This window comes from Portunus trituberculatus, chromosome 46 (genome assembly GCF_017591435.1).
Source record: "Portunus trituberculatus isolate SZX2019 chromosome 46, ASM1759143v1, whole genome shotgun sequence".
Lineage (NCBI taxonomy): Eukaryota > Metazoa > Arthropoda > Malacostraca > Decapoda > Portunidae > Portunus > Portunus trituberculatus.
The window spans coordinates 31,830,235-31,847,290 of NC_059300.1; the positions used below are offsets into that span (position 1 = coordinate 31,830,235).

The 17,056-nt window shown below is 40.8% G+C and overlaps 3 protein-coding genes across 3 annotated transcripts in view; 1 reads left to right on the forward strand and 2 right to left on the reverse strand.

Moving 5' to 3' along the window:
- LOC123519963 (hemocyanin subunit 2-like) overlaps positions 1-17,056 on the forward strand; it is a 130,658-nt gene that overhangs the window by 63,263 nt on the left and 50,339 nt on the right. The window lies entirely within an intron of this gene.
- LOC123519961 (hemocyanin subunit 2-like) lies at positions 3,168-7,917 on the reverse strand. Its single transcript, XM_045281717.1, has 3 exons — positions 7,768-7,917; positions 4,002-5,522; positions 3,168-3,881 (listed from the first exon to the last, which is right to left on the reverse strand). The coding sequence occupies exons 1-3, from the start codon at positions 7,847-7,849 to the stop codon at positions 3,451-3,453; spliced, it is 2,034 nt and encodes a 677-aa protein (XP_045137652.1). The 5' UTR covers positions 7,850-7,917; the 3' UTR covers positions 3,168-3,450.
- LOC123519964 (hemocyanin subunit 2-like) lies at positions 11,748-16,527 on the reverse strand. Its single transcript, XM_045281721.1, has 3 exons — positions 16,378-16,527; positions 12,577-14,097; positions 11,748-12,448 (listed from the first exon to the last, which is right to left on the reverse strand). The coding sequence occupies exons 1-3, from the start codon at positions 16,457-16,459 to the stop codon at positions 12,021-12,023; spliced, it is 2,031 nt and encodes a 676-aa protein (XP_045137656.1). The 5' UTR covers positions 16,460-16,527; the 3' UTR covers positions 11,748-12,020.

Below are 17,056 nucleotides of genomic sequence, written 5' to 3' on the forward strand. Positions count from 1 at the left end.
CAGCCTCCACCTCTGAGGCGATCGAAGGCCTCGATAATAGGTGAACTAACACACCCACCCGAAACTGTAGGGAAAGCAAGAAAAGCCGCCACCTCTACACAAGCGTCAGGTCCTTGCCACTAACAGAAATACTTCCGATTATTAGGAAGGTTACCCTGATATTCTCTCTTTCTCTCTCTCTCTCTCTCTCTCTCTCTCTCTCTCTCTCTCTCTCTCTCTCTCTCTCTCTCTCTCTCTCTCTCTCTCTCTCTCTCTCTCTCTCTCTTAAAAGGTTGAACAATTCCTTTGTGTGGTTAGTCTATCTTAAAACAAAATTGCGTCTTGTAGGCTGAAAATGAGAATGAAATTTACTAGAGCCTCCGTTCCACTGGATGACGACCGTTTTGCGCCTTTACTGTTACGCGAAAATTGATAGATCTCGTTGAGGTCGCCGGAAAATGGAAGAACTTTATTTGGTAGGAGTGCTAGTGGCGCTCTCGCTGCGCCATGATTTTTTTTTGTCCTCCAGTTTCTGAATAACTTTTGCAGCGATCAATTGGTTTCCACTGTCCCTTCTTTGAACGCTCCTTAGGTGACGTTGGCCCCCATTGAGCGTTGCTTTGGTGAACAAGGCGACCGCTGAGGGACCCCTTGTCGTCCTCTTAGATCTATGTTTATAGGAGGAGAGTCTGGTTACAGCCATCATTCCCATCTCTCACCTGCTTGGAAACAGTCACGTTGCTACCAGGAACGAAGAAGTCTTGTGCCATGCAACATTATGAGAATGAGAGAATGTTTTGAACAATACTGTGGATTTGCTTAGCGTAGCCTGGAACTACCAGTAATTCGTCTACTTGGTTAAACACAGTGCAGCAAGATGAATAAATTAATAAGTAGATAACGATAAAAGGAAAAATAAGTAAATAGTTAAGTACACTTGACCCTCGTTTATCCAAACCTCATATATCCGGATTTCGATTAATCTGGACAGTGTCCAATTAATGATTTAATAATTTTAGTCCAGACTGCCAACAAATTAATTCAAACTCTTCCAGAAACTGCCAATAGATGGCGGCGCCGCTGCGGAGGGGAGTTGTAAACAAGACTGGCTGATTCTAGTGAACACTCTTTATTGTCTGGTATGAGTGAGCAAGTTTGTGCATTTTTCAGTACCTCAGAATTCGTAAATTAAATTTTTTTTTCTATGGTTGACTTATGGTGTAGATATAAAATAGCAATCATCAAATATGTTTGCACCATTAACGTCAGCATACCAGAGATCTACTACTGAACTTGCTCTAAGGGCTGTGTTTACATGTTATTCTAATAAGATACTGTAAAAACCGGAAACTGCTACTTATAAGGACTGCACAAACTGACACTCTATAGTTAGTAGGAAGAATAGAGTACCTGCACAATAATGTAGTTTATTACCATAGAATATTTTATTGATACAAAAGATAAAGATAAGATCGTTTCGTAATGAAATGATCATGGTTGACTGCTCAGTGCTGCCACCTAGTGACGAGCATTCCATTTGAACAATTGTTTAGGTGCAAGATTTTAAATATCATTTTATGTTTTGAAATATTTTAGATTATTTTAGGTGTTATGTGTTTAGCTTTTGTATCAGTGAAATATTCTATAGAAATAAACTACGGTATTTGTGTAGGTACGTTGTTGCTTCTACTTACTATTGAGTGTCAGACCCTTGCACAACATAGCGGCTGTTTCCCTGAACCAGAAGTTCTATCTGGCCTCCCTGAGTCCCTTACCTATGAAATGTTCACATCACCCTTGAACATATTCCTCTTGGGAGTATGTGCACCACCCATGAGTAGCAGTTACTTTCGTTTGTTTCATTCCAACGTTTGAAGCAGGACTGTAGGTGGCTGGACACTTACCATTTGAGTTTTAAAAGTAAATATTCGTCTGATATACTTGTGAAACAGATAAGTAAAGAAAAAAAGTAAAAACTGACAGTTTGTTTATGTTGGAATGCTTGAAGTTGGTGGTGTTTTCAATCTATTTGAATTCTTTTGTTTATTTTAGTGTAGATAAAACTTAATTTACAATCCAGTACACAGTGATTCAGACTGACATTGGGCCAGGCTATGTAATAGTTCAGGGGAGTTGACTTATGTACAAGGTAAACCTATAGTACAACACTTTGGGGTCAAATTATAGAGGTCGACTTAAAAGCTGCAATATACGGTACTGGTAGGTTAGTTTTAGTGTTAGGCTAACTTAGATTAAGTTTATTTTGGTTGGTCAGGGAAACCAAAATAAAGCAAATTTCGTATTATCTAAAATAAGTCTAAGGTAACAAAATTCCACATTTCGTATAACCAAGAACCAATTTGCATAATATGGACTTTTCAATATCCTGACTACTGCCTGCACATTTAGTCCGCGAAAACGAAGGTTGAATGCAAATTGATAAGTGAATAGATAAAAAACAATGAAATAAAGAAATGAATTATTTAGAAAATAGATGAAATGAAATAGATAATTGAAAATAAAAAATGATAGATAAATAAAAAAAATCTAAATGAAATTAGTAAGTAGAATATACAAAACAGACGATCAAACTGCCTTCTCTTCACGACTATTCTACTCCTTTTACTCCCTTGAAACTCCGTTGTGCGCTACTCATGCATCCCTACCATGACCCAATTTGATGTCTACCGAGGTGCGTAAGTTTATTTTTCAGCATGTTGAATGTGGTTGCCAAGTTATGGCGCCCTCCGCTTTCTATCCACTATCTACTACTTCCATGTAGACCTTCCTGCCTCTGCCTGACGACCACCGGTGACCAAGGCGTAGAAGGATTGCACAACCGTCGACACTCCAGTGGAACGGGAGAGGTTGCTAGTAAAGAAACTTCATTATGTAGACCTCCCGTTCTTATATTTCCAGACTGACACCAGCACTAAGTGCTTTGTACCATTTTTTAGTCGCAACGACACGGGCTATTGCACGAATTTCGAAAAACCAATGATTGCTCAAGCCTTCTTAAATCTTAATCCTCATGGCTTATAGATTGTTTTAATTTATGTTTATTATTTTTTTAACAGACAGCACCGTGTTAGGTTTACTTATTTACAAAATTATTATGAACTGAATTAATAAGAAGAAATGAGTTTGCTGCTATTGAGGAACAGACATGATGAAATGAAAATATAATATTTCTTTCCAGTTGTATTTATTAGGTGTGCTTTGCTTATCTTCAACCGAGTCACATTTTGAGGAGCTGTGTTAACTGTTGACATGTTAGAACTTAATTTCAGAGCTAATTTTGAATTTGTTGATGATATTTGATATATTAATTGGAAATTCATAATTTCGTTGCGATATTTAGTATTTAATTAAGAATATATTATTATCTTATATAATTGTGATAGTAGAAAAAAAAAGGTTCAGTACGATTTTGAGAATAAATGCTTTCGTTGCTGCCTAAAGGACACAGATTTAGTGGTCCTCTTCCACATGGTACACCTTGACGTCCACAGCTTTGAAGTTAGAGACGCCAGTGATGATGCGCTCGTCATCGACGCGGCGGTCCAGCGGGTAACCATGTGGCTGATTGTCAGGGTATGTGCCATCGTGGCAGCCGTAGTGATTGAAGGTAGTGCTCTCATGCAGGCCATCGACACCTGCGTCCTTGGCGCCGTCAGAGACGAAGACCACAACATGGAAATCCATGCCCTCAGTCTTTCCCTTGGGGAGGAGGAACCTATTGGGAAGCCCCAGGCTGCTGTAGTATTCCTCGAGATGGAGCTCTGAGCCGGAGGTCAGAGCTTCATTAGCCTTATCGATCAGAGTCTGGAAGCTGGGCACATCAGGAACTGTGACCGCGGATTCCTTGCTGGATCGCTTGACTTCGTTTTTTCCAGAAGCCACTGTGTGAGAAAGTGTTTCTATCAATATATGTCATGATTTTAGATTATTATTCAGTTAAGTCATTTCATCATTAATTGATCTATACATAATATAAGTAGAACATGCCTTAAAATACTTACGCTTAACCCAGAACTTATCCATTTCAATGGCATTCCATCGTCCGTCGTTAAAGGAGAATTCAACATGGTTGTTGTCATACTTGGGCCAGGCAAAGGCACGTACAACTGCCAAAATCTCGTGGTCATTGTTGTTAGAGATATCAAGTGTGACAGTAAAGTCATTGTGTGTAAGGCGATCAACTACAGTAGAGATAGGCACATCTGGGATCTCGGCAGTATCATCAACGGCGTTGATGAGGTTGTACTCGAAGTCTTCAAAGTGAGTCTCAAGACGGTTGCTGAAGGTAATGCCGTTTACGGAGACTCCAGAGAACTCGAGTTCCTCCTTGGTGTAGGGGGTAAGACTGTCCTTGTGCTCCCTGAAGATGTTATCCATGTACTTGTGGAGGCGGAAGAAAGCAGGATCGCGCGTGGCGGTCTCGAAGTGCTCCAAGACACCGGGAGGGAGGGCAAACTTGCCATGAGGGTCGCCCTGGCGGCCAAGCATGACATGAGCAGTGTTGTGCAGGGAGCCGTAGTACTCAGTGTTGGGACTGTAAGTGGAGGACTCAATCACATCACCAAGGATATCGATGCCATGAGCGTCTCTGATGCTGATGACAGACCCATCCCTGCCGGTGATATAGCCGTGAGCGATGGCATCCCTGATGCGGCTCTCCAGGATCAACATGTCGCGCACACGGGCCACGCCGTCCACGTCCTCAAAGTTGACATTGTCCGGTCGTGAGGGGAAGTAGCCGCCATACTTGTACATGGTGTGGGGAGCGAAGCCCTCGTGAATCATGTCGTCCCAGTGGAGTTCGTCGACGGGGTCCAAGTAGTTGGAGAGACGCTCAGCGTCGAAGCGAACAGTGAGCTGATGATGGACCCAGAAGAAGCTCTCGCCCTTGCGGTTGATGTGGTGGTTCTCATGGGCATCGTCCCACCAGAAGGGGAATTCCAAATGCCAGGTGACGTGGTGGGTGTTCATGCCGATGTCCTCGCCGAAGTAGGCCACGCGCTGCTCTGGGTTGCTCTTACTTCCGGTGAAGTGGGACTGGATCTTTGCGGCAGTCTGTGTCATCTTGGCCTTGTATGCTTCTTGAATGACCTCGCTGTTGGTGAAGAGGTGAGGAGTAACCTCATAGAGAGGCGGCAGCACCACGTGTTGTGTCAGAGGAGAGTGTATGACGGCAGCGTAAATGGCGTAGACAAACTCGCCCTCGTTCATGCGAGCACGGAAGAAGGCAGCGTTGCCAGCGAAGGTATCCCAGTCTGTGGAGTGTTCGAGCACGTCGTAGAGCATGAGAGCCTCCTGCCGCTGTTTGGTGTTGAAGAGCGAGAACCAGTGCTTCTGCTCCAGCATGCGGTGGCTGTTGAGTTCATCTATGAGCCGTCTGGCTGATACACCATCGTCGTCATAGTGGCCGGAAAGAGGATCGAAGGTCTCGGAAAGCTCCTTCAGATGGGGATCGCGGATTTCCTCATAGACCTTCCACAGGACACTGTTGACATCGTGCTGCTTCTGGGCGTCAGAAGCTCCTGTCAAAAAGAAAGATGTTTTAAATTCTATATATTATCATATTAAGACTTTGTCCTGAGAGAGAGAGAGAGAGAGAGAGAGAGAGAGAGAGAGAGAGAGAGAGAGAGAGAGAGAGAGAGTGGGGAAGGGTGAACTACATTTGCAGCAAAGTGCTTTGAGGTAAAACATGACAAGAATCTAAATTTATTGAATTTTCGTTCGTGTATTAATTGCTATGAAAGACATCATCCACTCGTTAGCTCTTTTTCGTTGTGATATAATTTTACAAAGCCACCGATTAAGAAAAATGGTTGAAGGAAGTTATTTTTCCATGCTTTTTATTTGAAATTCATGTTGCTTCTCTGATATGGTAACAGTTTGTTTTTTTCGTTGTTTCTAGAAGGAAAACCCTCTCATTGTTATTATTTTTTTGATATTATATAAAAAAAAGTATAAAGTTACTTATGGGGATAAAATGAGTTGCCATTATCATTGATATGTGTGTGAAGGATCTTCCTTGGATAGTTGTGTGTTGATTACCTTTTGTATGATTTATTATGCTTAGTAGACATTTTTGTATATAGTGAAATTTCACCATTCATTGTAAGATACTGCGGCTACATGTTAAATGTGTCATTAAGAACAGGATAGTAGTTTTTTTCTCTTAACATATATTTACCTACCTAATTTATATATTTTACATTCCATTATAAAGATGAGTTTTGGAAAATGGAAAGGATTAATTTTTGTGATGTTTTCTTGTTGACCAAAGATGTTGTTTAGGAACCAACATGTTTTACACTTTTCAAGTTTCATTTAAAGACCTGCTCTCCCTTTTGTTCGTTCCCAGCTTTTTTTTTATGCCAGAGGGAAGGCTGCCAAGGGTAAGAAAATGTTAGATAAAAGGCCCATTGAAACTGCCGGTTCTCCAAAAGGTCCCAAAGAGTATTCCAAAAGCCAGGAGAAATGTCTTAACACCTCTCTCTTAAAATAAACTAAGGCGTAGGAAGATGGAAAAACACAAGCAGGTAGTGAGTTCCAGAGTTTACCAGTGAAAGGTATGAATGATTTAGAGTACTGGTTAACTCTTGTATTAGAGGGTTGGACAGAATAGGTATGAGAGGAAGAAGAAAGCCATGTGCAGCGAGACCGCAGGAGGAGTGGAGGCATGCAGTTAGGAAGATCAGTGGAGCAGTTAATATTATGAGTAAAGGAAAGACAGAGGATGTTCAGTGCGAAAGAGGGAGACAGTTGAGTGTCATTGAAGAAGAGGGATAGTTGTCTGGAAGGTGGTGGTGAGTTGATAGATGGAGGAATTGAGTTTTTGAGGCATTAAAAACTACTATGTTTTCTTTGTCCGAATGGGAAATTATAGAAAGATCAAAACGTCAGTCCCTCTGTGGCATTCCTGCGTGATCTGTTGACTTTCTGATAATATATTTAGAAGAAGAACACTGGCAGTTTACCACAGCAGCAATAGAACGATCGAAAAGGAAACTTGAGATAAAGTTGCAGAGAGAGGGATAGAAACCGTAGGAGGACAGTTTTGAAATCAAAGCTTTATGCCAAACTTTATGAAAAAGGTTTTGAAATGTCTAACGTGTCAGCAAAAGTTTCACCAAAAGTCTCTAAAAAGAGGATGACCGAGACTCAATAAGCAAAACCAGAAGATCACCAGTAGAGCGATCTTGACGGGAGCCATACTGGCGATCAGATAAAAGATTGTGAAGTGATAGATGTTTAAGAATCTTCTTATTGAGGATAGATTCTAAAACTTTAGACAAGCAAGAGATTAAAGCTATAGGACGGTAATTTGAGGGATTAGAACGGACACCCTTTTTAGGAACAGGATGAATGTAGGCAAACTTCCAGCAAGAAGGAAAGGTAGAAGTCGATAGACAAAGTTGAAAGAGTTTGATCAAGCAAGGTGCAAGCGCAGAAGTACAGTTTTGGGAAGAATAGGAGGGACCCATTAGGTCCATTAACCTTCTGAGGGTTTAGGCCAGCTAGGGCATGGAAAACATCATTACGGAGAACTTTAACCGAAGGTATGAAAAAGTTAGAGGGAGGAGGAGAGGGAGGAACAAGCCTAAAATCATCTAAGGTGTAATTGTTAGCAAAGGTTTGAGAGAATATTTCCGCTTTAGACACAGATGACATTCCAAAACCTTTTATTTCATGATACCTTGGTAAAGTTTGTTATAATGTTAAAAATATAGGTATTATGAGAGTGGGCTTTCCTGTCCACGGACGAGAGATACTCACCTCCAGGAGAGTCGGCCATCATGCCGAAGTTTGGCCAAGCAGCGGCTGCCGCCACCAGAGCGCAAAGTAGCAAGAGCTTCATGGTTGCTGGTGCACTGGACAGTGGTTACCAAGTGATTTGCAGTATATTTATACCAGCAGAGGCTTCTCCCCCACTCGGTCTTTCCCTGACATCTCTATTGACACCCCCCATCCGGCCCCATCCCATCTCATCTAAGCTCCTTTGTCGTTGAGTGGTGATAATTCATGCATCGCCCCGCCCACTTGCTTCTCAATCTCTCCCTTTGTTTCAGGACCTTGATCAAGAAAGTTCCTTGAAACCCATGGAGACGACTGCACCGTGTAATGACTTGCTTTGCTCAATAAACAACTTTTTTCGCGTGAAATAAAAGAATAGTGATATAACTAAATAGCACTTTACGTGAGCTTTATAATGATGTTAAGTTACTACTGAACATCTTCATATATTGCAAGTAAACAAATATCGGTGACTGATTTTTCATCAAACTAATGTACATTCTCTCCTACTAATTTCTCTCTTGCCCCATGGAAGTCAGAGTCAAGGAGTAAGTTCTGGTCCCTCTGTCAAACAAGCTACACTGTCTGTCCCTCAGTATATCTCGGTGTATCTATCTGATACCATTTGAAAAGCCATGCATGTTTGGGGATGAAGGGGATGGCATTATCGACTAAACGCTCGGAACTCACTAGCCTTGTCTTGAGCTTCTATGTGAGGAAGGGTGAAATTAGTGGTGTATCATGTTCTTTTGGAACCTCGGACCTTGCGTGAGTTTTTTCTGGATATTGCTGGGTAAATGTAAAATGTAAATTGGTTAAGTAAACAACAACGTGTTTCTTTTCCTTTCTATTGTTAATAGTACATTTCGACTTTAATTTTGGAACAGGATCTGATAACTGAAAATTTATGAAAACAAAATGAGATTAAATTTGATTCTGCTCATCAATGTAAACAAAATGCATAATTCGTGACGTTGTTGAAAGAAAGAATGAAGTGAGATATGATATCTAAGAATATCTACCGGAAATGTTTTATTGTACAAATGAAATTGCCATTGGAAGATTTTTTAAGTCTTTAGTGTTTCTCTAATATACTTACTTACGTACGTAAAATAACATTTTTCAGCTTCTTCGGTGCTTGAAAAAGTGATCATATTTTTGTAAATAAAATTCAGTGTTGATTTATAATTCAATCTATTAACTGAATGTATATAGAATATCGTCAGGTTTCTCATCAACCAGTAGTTGAAACTGATTTTCCTATTAAAAATACTATGCATTTGTAAGAATGATAAATGCAAAGCGCGGAAGTGACAGAGACCAGAGACACAACAGCCATCTAGTCTCATTGTAATCCAAAGTATTCTCTTGTTACAAGGTGTTTCTTTCAAGCAGCTTTGGTGATGACAGGTGAATATTCACCAAAGTGTTTATTCTTCCTTGGCAGAGGAGTTGCTTATCTTACTCTTATCTCTATCTCTATCTGTCTTTTTGTGGTAATATGCATGTCTAGGTTTATGCCTCTGTCTATGCCTTTCAGCTTGGCTGTCTCTTTCTGATTCTGTCTATGCGTTCCTCCGTCGGTGCGTTTGTCTGTCTTTCTGTTTATCTGTCTCGTTATCAATTCTGCTTGACTACGTGGTCGCCTAACCTCCGCCCGCCTATCTACGTGTCTTCCCTTTTCTTCCTCTCTCTCTCTCTCTCTCTCTCTCTCTCTCTCTCTCTCTCTCTCTCTCTCTCTCTCTCTCTCTCTCTCTCTCTCACACACACACACACACACACACACACACACACACACACACACACACACACACACACACACACACACACACACACACACACACACACACACACACACACACACACACACACACACACACACACACACACACACACACACACACACACACACACACACACACACACACACACACACACACACACACACACACGCGCGCGATATTCTTTTCTCTCACCTCTATTCTGTCCAGTTCTCTAGTACATGAGTAAGACAGTTTCTTTCCGGCTGGTTACAATTCTATACTTGTACCTAGAAACATAATTTTTTTTATTTTATTTAATTTTTACCTTTAAATTCTCTTAAATTAATGTTTTTTAGTTTTTTAGTTTTTTTAATTTTTTCAAATTGACTGGGAAATGAAAATTTAACCTCTTTAAAGATTTTGTGGATTATGTTGGTTTGATGTATGACTGCGTCAGGACTAGCGGAAGTAGGAGGTTATCAGGTACCCAGGACCCCTTTTCATCCACGAGATCTATTCTCTTGTGTGCAGGACGCCCCACACTCATTCAGTGTATTTTTCGACAGTTTTGTGTGAAGATGGGATTGTGTTATAAGTGCAAGTTGAATAGACATGATGCTTTTACGCTTTGGTGGACCTACGCTTAATCAAATAAATAAATAAATAAATAAATAATATATATATATATATATATATATATATATATATATATATATATATATATATATATATATATATATATATATATATATATATATATATATATATATATATATATATATATATATATATATATATATATATATATATATATATATATATATATATATATATATATATATATATATATATATATATATATATATATATATATATATATATATATATATATATATATATATATATATATATATATATATATATATATATATATATATATATATATATATATATATATATATATATATATATATATATATATATATATATATATATATATATATATATCACCTCTACTACATGAACACAATGTCCTCAGCATACAAAGAAGACGAGAAAGACGTAAAGAAGATAATACACAACAACATCTCGCCTGTCCACACAGACACTAAACTCCAAGTCATAATTTACTACAAGACCAGAAAAACCGCAAGCTTCATCATGAAGAATAGCTGTCTTTCCCCGACGCACTCCCTGCAAGAAGTGAACGTCGTGTACCAACACTCATGCACTGTAGGTGACTGCAGTCACCTGAACTCGAGGTACATCGGCTTCACATCTACAACCCTATCAAAGAGAATCACAGCACACCTACAGGACGGCGCCATACGACGACACTGCATGAATGAGCACGGACTCATCCTGAAGCGACATCCCATGGAAAGCAACACCACCATCCTAGCTAAAGAAAACGACCTCAGAAGACTCAAGATGACTGAGGCGGTACACATCCACTCAGAAAAACCGACCATCAACATACAACAGCAGCCAGAATCATCTTTATCTTCCCAGCGACAACCAAACAGAGCTGCAACTGGCCGCTCATTAGCTGCGCCAAACACCACTCGATCCGCTCTCTGATTGGCTCCCCGACACGGCTACCTGCTTCCACAGCCCGTATCCTCACCAGTTCCACTCACTTCTTTCCTGAAGATGGTCTGATCAAGACCGAAAGACGTTTCGAGGAAATGGACTTTGGTTCACTACTCTACCAGCTAAAACCTGACGAACGCATCCTTGTGCGGAAAATACAAAATACACTTTATAAAAAGAATAATGCACGCCTCCCTGTCGACTTTAATAGTACATGCATTCAGAATGGTCTACTCCCGATATATATATATATATATATATATATATATATATATATATATATATATATATATATATATATATATATATATATTTCCTTTCCTTACATGCACGCAATCCTGAGAACTATGCCACGTAAAATAATACTGAAATAGTCAGTTTCTCATAAAAACACTACAATAATTTCTTACTATTGAATCGATTGTTTTAAATCCATATTTTTATCATTTTCATGTTTATTTATTGTATAGTCTTTACTAATTTTCTTTGTTTCCATGTTATCAATACTTTAGTAAAATATATCGTTGCCTCGTAGGAAGGTGACCCTCTACTGAAACAAACGTCATTGGCAATACATACAGTAGTGGACAAAAATTATAACACTAATTATTGCAACACTGTAATTTCCTTTAAAATGGTACCCAGTTTCAGTCATCTAACACTATCTTTTATATGTTTATGCCTTATCTCATGTGTAACAAATTCTTTTTTGGGTGTGGAAATTTTTATTGTAAAACTGATATTTTTAATACAATTGAAAATCTTGTTTTTTTTTTTCTTGTTGGTTGCTCATGTCAAGATAACGTCAGAAAAACAATACTGCTATTTCGAAAATGAAAAGTGAATGATTTTAGCTAGGTTTCAGTTAGACATCACCACCTATTCATTTTCTACGTGGAACACCTTGAAGTCAGCTGAAAAGAAGTTGGAGACGCCAGTGATGATGCGCTCGTCATCAACGCGGCGATCCAGCGGGTAACCATGTGGCTGATTGTCGGGGTATTTGCCATCGTGGCAGCCATAGTGATTGTAGGCAGTGTTCTCATGCAGGCCATCGACAGCTGCGTCCTTGGCGCCGTCAGAGACGAAGACCACAAGATGGAAATCCATGCCCTCAGTCTTGCCCTTAGGGAGGAGGAACCTATTAGGAAGCCCCAGGCTGCTGTGGTATTCCTCGAGGTGAAGCTCTGAGCCGGAGGTCAGTGCCTCATTAGCCTTATCGATCAGAGTCTGGAAGCTGGGCACATCAGGAACTGTGGTGGAGGCATATTTGCTTTCCCGTGTGATGGTATTAATTCCACCTTTCACTGTAAGAAAAAAATGTTAATTGGTTTCTTAGCATTGAAATATTAACTAGTAAAGTTAGCTAATTTAATAATTGATTTATGTTATGCAAAGGAAGATATGTAAAGAAAAGGTGCTTTAGAATACTTACACTTAACCCAGAACTTGCCCAACTCAATAGCGTTCCATCGTCCCTCATTGAAGGAGAATTCAACATGGTTGTTGTCATATTTGGGCCAGGCAAAACAACGCACAGTTGCCAACACCTCGTGGTCATTATTGTTGGCAATATTGAGTGTGACGCTGAAGTCATTGTGTGTAAGGCGATCAACTACGGTAGAGATAGGCACATCTGGGATCTCGGCTGTGTCATCGACGGCATTGATGAGGCTGTACTCGAACTCTTCAAAGTGAGTCTCAAGGCGGCTGCTGAAACTTGCGCCTTCGACGGAGACTCCAGGGAATTCGAGTTCCTCCTTGGTGTAGGGGGTAAGACTGTCCTTGTGCTCCCTGAAGATGTTATCCATGTACTTGTGGAGGCGGAAGAAAGCAGGATCGCGCGTGGCGGTCTCGAAGTGCTCCAGGACACCGGGAGGGAGGGCAAACTTGCCATGAGGGTCGCCCTGGCGGCCAAGCATGACATGAGCAGTGTTGTGCAGGGAGCCGTAGTACTCGGGGTTGGGACTGTAAGTGGAGGACTCAATCACGTCACCAAGGATGTCGATGCCATGAGCGTCTCTGATGCTGATGACAGACCCGTCCCTGCCGGTGATATAACCGTGAGCGATGGCATCCCTGATGCGGCTCTCCAGGATCAACATGTCGCGCACACGGGCCACGCCGTCCACATCCTCAAAGTTGACATTGTCCGGTCGTGAGGGGAAGTAGCCGCCATACTTGTACATGGTGTGGGGAGCGAAGCCCTCGTGAATCATGTCGTCCCAGTGGAGTTCGTCGACGGGGTCCAAGTAGTTGGAGAGACGCTCAGCGTCGAAGCGAACAGTGAGCTGATGATGGACCCAGAAGAAGCTCTCGCCCTTTCGGTTAATGTGGTGGTCCTCATGGGCATCGTCCCACCAGAAGGGGAATTCCAAATGCCAGGTGACGTGGTGGGTGTTCATGCCGATGTCCTCGCCGAAGTAGGCCACGCGCTGCTCTGGGTTGCTCTTACTTCCGGTGAAGTGGGACTTGATCTTTGCGGCAGTCTGTGTCATCTTGGCCTTGTATGCTTCTTGAATGACCTCGCTGTTGGTGAAGAGGTGAGGAGTAACCTCATAGAGAGGCGGCAGCACCACGTGTTGTGTCAGAGGAGAGTGTATGACGGCAGCGTAAATGGCGTAGACAAACTCGCCCTCGTTCATGCGAGCACGGAAGAAGGCAGCGTTGCCAGCGAAGGTTTCCCAGTCTGTGGAGTGTTCGAGCACGTCGTAGAGCATGAGAGCCTCCTGCCGCTGTTTGGTGTTGAAGAGCGAGAACCAGTTCTTCTGCTTCAGCATGCGGTGGCTGTTGAGATTATCTATGAGCCGTCTTGCGGATACACCATCGTCGTCATAGTGACCGGAAAGAGGATCGAAGGTCTCGGAAAGCTCCTTCAGATGGGGATCGCGGATTTCCTCATAGACCTTCCACAGGACACTGTTGACATCGTGCTGCTTCTGGGCGTCAGAAGCTCCTGTCAAAACGAAAGATGTTTTAATTTATATTTATTATCATATTAAGATTTTGTCTTGAGAGAGAGAGAGAGAGAGAGAGAGAGAGAGAGAGAGAGAGAGAGAGAGAGAGAGGAGTGGGGAAGGGTGAACTACATTTGCAGCAAAGTGCTTTGAGGTAAAACATGACAAGAATCTAAATTTATTGAATTTTCGTTCGTGTATTAATTGCTATGAAAGACATCATCCACTCGTTAGCTCTTTTTCGTTGTGATATAATTTTACAAAGCCACCGATTAAGAAAAATGGTTGAAGGAAGTTATTTTTCCATGCTTTTTATTTGAAATTCATGTTGCTTCTCTGATATGGTAACAGTTTGTTTTTTTCGTTGTTTCTAGAAGGAAAACCCTTTCATTGTTATTATTTTTTTGATATTATATAAAAAAAAGTATAAAGTTACTTATGGGGATAAAATGAGTTGCCATTATCATTGATATGTGTGTGAAGGATCTTCCTTGGATAGTTGTGTGTTGATTACCTTTTGTATGATTTATTATGCTTAGTAGACATTTTTGTAAATAGTGAAATTTCACCATTCATTGTAAGATACAGCTGCTACATGTTAAATGTGTCATTAAGAACAGGATAGTAGTTTTTTTCTCTTAACATATATTTACCTACCTAATTTATATATTTTCATTCCATTTTTAAAGGTGAGTTTTGGAAAATGCAAAGGATTAATTTTTGTGATGTTTTCTTGTTGACCAAAGATGTTGTTTAGGAACCAACATGTTTTACACTTTTCAAGTTTCATTTAAAGACCTGCTCTCCCTTTTGTTCGTTCCCAGCTTTTTTTTTATGCCAGAGGGAAGGCTGCCAAGGGTAAGAAAATGTTAGATAAAAAGGCCCATTGAAACTGCCGGTTCTCCAAAAGGTCCCAAAGAGTATTCCAAAAGCCAGGGAGAAATGTCTTAACACATCTCTCTCTTAAAATAAATTAAGGCGTAGGAAGATGAAAAAACAGAAGCTGGTAGGGAGTTCCAGAGTTTACCAGTGAAAGGTATGAATGATTTAGAGTACTGGTTAACTCTTGTATTAGAGGGTTGGACAGAATAGGTATGAGAGGAAGAAGAAAGCCATGTGCAGCGAGACCGCAGGAGGAGTGGAGGCATGCAGTTAGGAAGATCAGTGGAGCAGTTAATATTATGAGTAAAGGAAAGACAGAGGATGTTCAGTGCGAAAGAGGGAGACAGTTGAGTGTCATTGAAGAAGAGTGGATAGTTGTCTGGAAGGTGGTGGTGAGTTGATAGATGGAGGAATTGAGTTTTTGAGGCATTAAAAACTACTATGTTTTCTTTGTCCGAATGGGAAATTATAGAAAGATCAAAACGTCAGTCTTTCTGTGGCATTCCTGCGTGATCTGTTGACTTTCTGTATCATCAGCGTAGGAGTGGATAATATATTTAGAAGAAATGGGTGAACACTGGCAGTTTACCACAGCAGCAATAGAACGATCGAAAAGGAAACTTGAGATAAAGTTGCAGAGAGAGGGATAGAAACCGTAGGAGGACAGTTTTGAAATCAAAGCTTTATGCCAAACTCTATGAAAAAGGTTTTGAAATGTCTAACTTGTCAGAAAAAGTTTCACCAAAAGTCTCTAAAAAGAGGATGACCGAGACTCAATAAGCAAGACCAGAAGATCACCAGTAGAGCGATCTTGACGGGAGCCATACTGGCGATCAGATAAAAGATTGTGAAGTGATAGATGTTTAAGAATCTTCTTATTGAGGATAGATCCTAAAACTTTAGAGAAGCAAGAGATTAAGAGATTAAAGCTATATGACGGTAGGTTGAGGGATTAGAACGGACACCCTTTTTAGGAACAGGATGAATGTAGGCAAACTTCCAGCAAGAAGGAAAGGTAGAAGTCGATAGACAAAGTTGAAAGAGTTTGATCAAGCAAGGTGCAAGCGCAGAAGTACAGTTTTTGGGAAGAATAGGAGGGACCCATTAGGTCCATTAACCTTCTGAGGGTTTAGGCCAGCTAGGGCATGGAAAACATCATTACGGAGAACTTTAACCGAAGGTATGAAAAAGTTAGAGGGAGGAGGAGAGGGAGGAACAAGCCTAAAATCATCTAAGGTGTAATTGTTAGCAAAGGTTTGAGAGAATATTTCCGCTTTAGACACAGATGACATTCCAAAACCTTTTATTTCATGATACCTTGGTAAAGTTTGTTATAATGTTAAAAATATAGGTATTATGAGAGTGGCCTTTCCTGTCCACGGACGAGAGATACTCACCTCCAGGAGAGTCGGCCATCATGCCGAAGTTTGGCCAAGCAGCGGCTGCCGCCACCAGAGCGCAAAGTAGCAAGAGCTTCATGGTTGCTGGTGCACTGGACAGTGGTTACCAAGTGATTTGCAGTATATTTATACCAGCAGAGGCTTCTCCCCCACTCGGTCTTTCCCTGACATCTCTATTGACACCCCCCCACCGGCCCCATCCCATCTCATCTAAGCTCCTTCGTCGTTGAGTGGTGATAATTCATGCATCGCCCCGCCCACTTGCTTCTCAATCTCTCCCTTTGTTTCAGGACCTTGATCAAGAAAGTTCCTTGAAACCCATGGAGACGACTGCACCGTGTAATGACTTGCTTTGCTCAATAAACAACTTTTTTCGCGTGAAATAAAAGAATAGTGATATAACTAAATAGCACTTTACGTGAGCATTAAAATGATGTTAAGTTACTACTGAACATCTTCATATATTGCAAGTAAACAAATATCGGTGACTGATTTTTCATCAAACTAATGTACATTCTCTCCTACTAATTTCTCTCTTGCCCCATGGAAGTCAGAGTCAAGGAGTAAGTTCTGGTCCCTCTGTCAAACAAGCTACACTGTCTGTCCCTCAGTATATCTCGGTGTATCTATCTGATACCATTTGAAAAGCCATGCATGTTTGGGGATGAAGTGGATG

Excerpts from the sequence above, each read along its gene's own strand:
- LOC123519964 (XM_045281721.1), bottom strand. The coding sequence starts at position 16,459 with ATGAAGCTCTTGCTACTTTGCGCTCTGGTGGCGGCAGCCGCTGCTTGG. Across the intron at positions 14,098-16,377 it reads GATGGCCGACTCTCCTGGAG|GAGCTTCTGACGCCCAGAAG; the intron begins GTGAGTATCTCT and ends TCGTTTTGACAG. Across the intron at positions 12,449-12,576 it reads GGGCAAGTTCTGGGTTAAGT|TGAAAGGTGGAATTAATACC; the intron begins GTAAGTATTCTA and ends TTTTTCTTACAG.
- LOC123519961 (XM_045281717.1), bottom strand. The coding sequence starts at position 7,849 with ATGAAGCTCTTGCTACTTTGCGCTCTGGTGGCGGCAGCCGCTGCTTGG. Across the intron at positions 5,523-7,767 it reads GATGGCCGACTCTCCTGGAG|GAGCTTCTGACGCCCAGAAG; the intron begins GTGAGTATCTCT and ends TCTTTTTGACAG. Across the intron at positions 3,882-4,001 it reads GGATAAGTTCTGGGTTAAGC|TGGCTTCTGGAAAAAACGAA; the intron begins GTAAGTATTTTA and ends TTTCTCACACAG.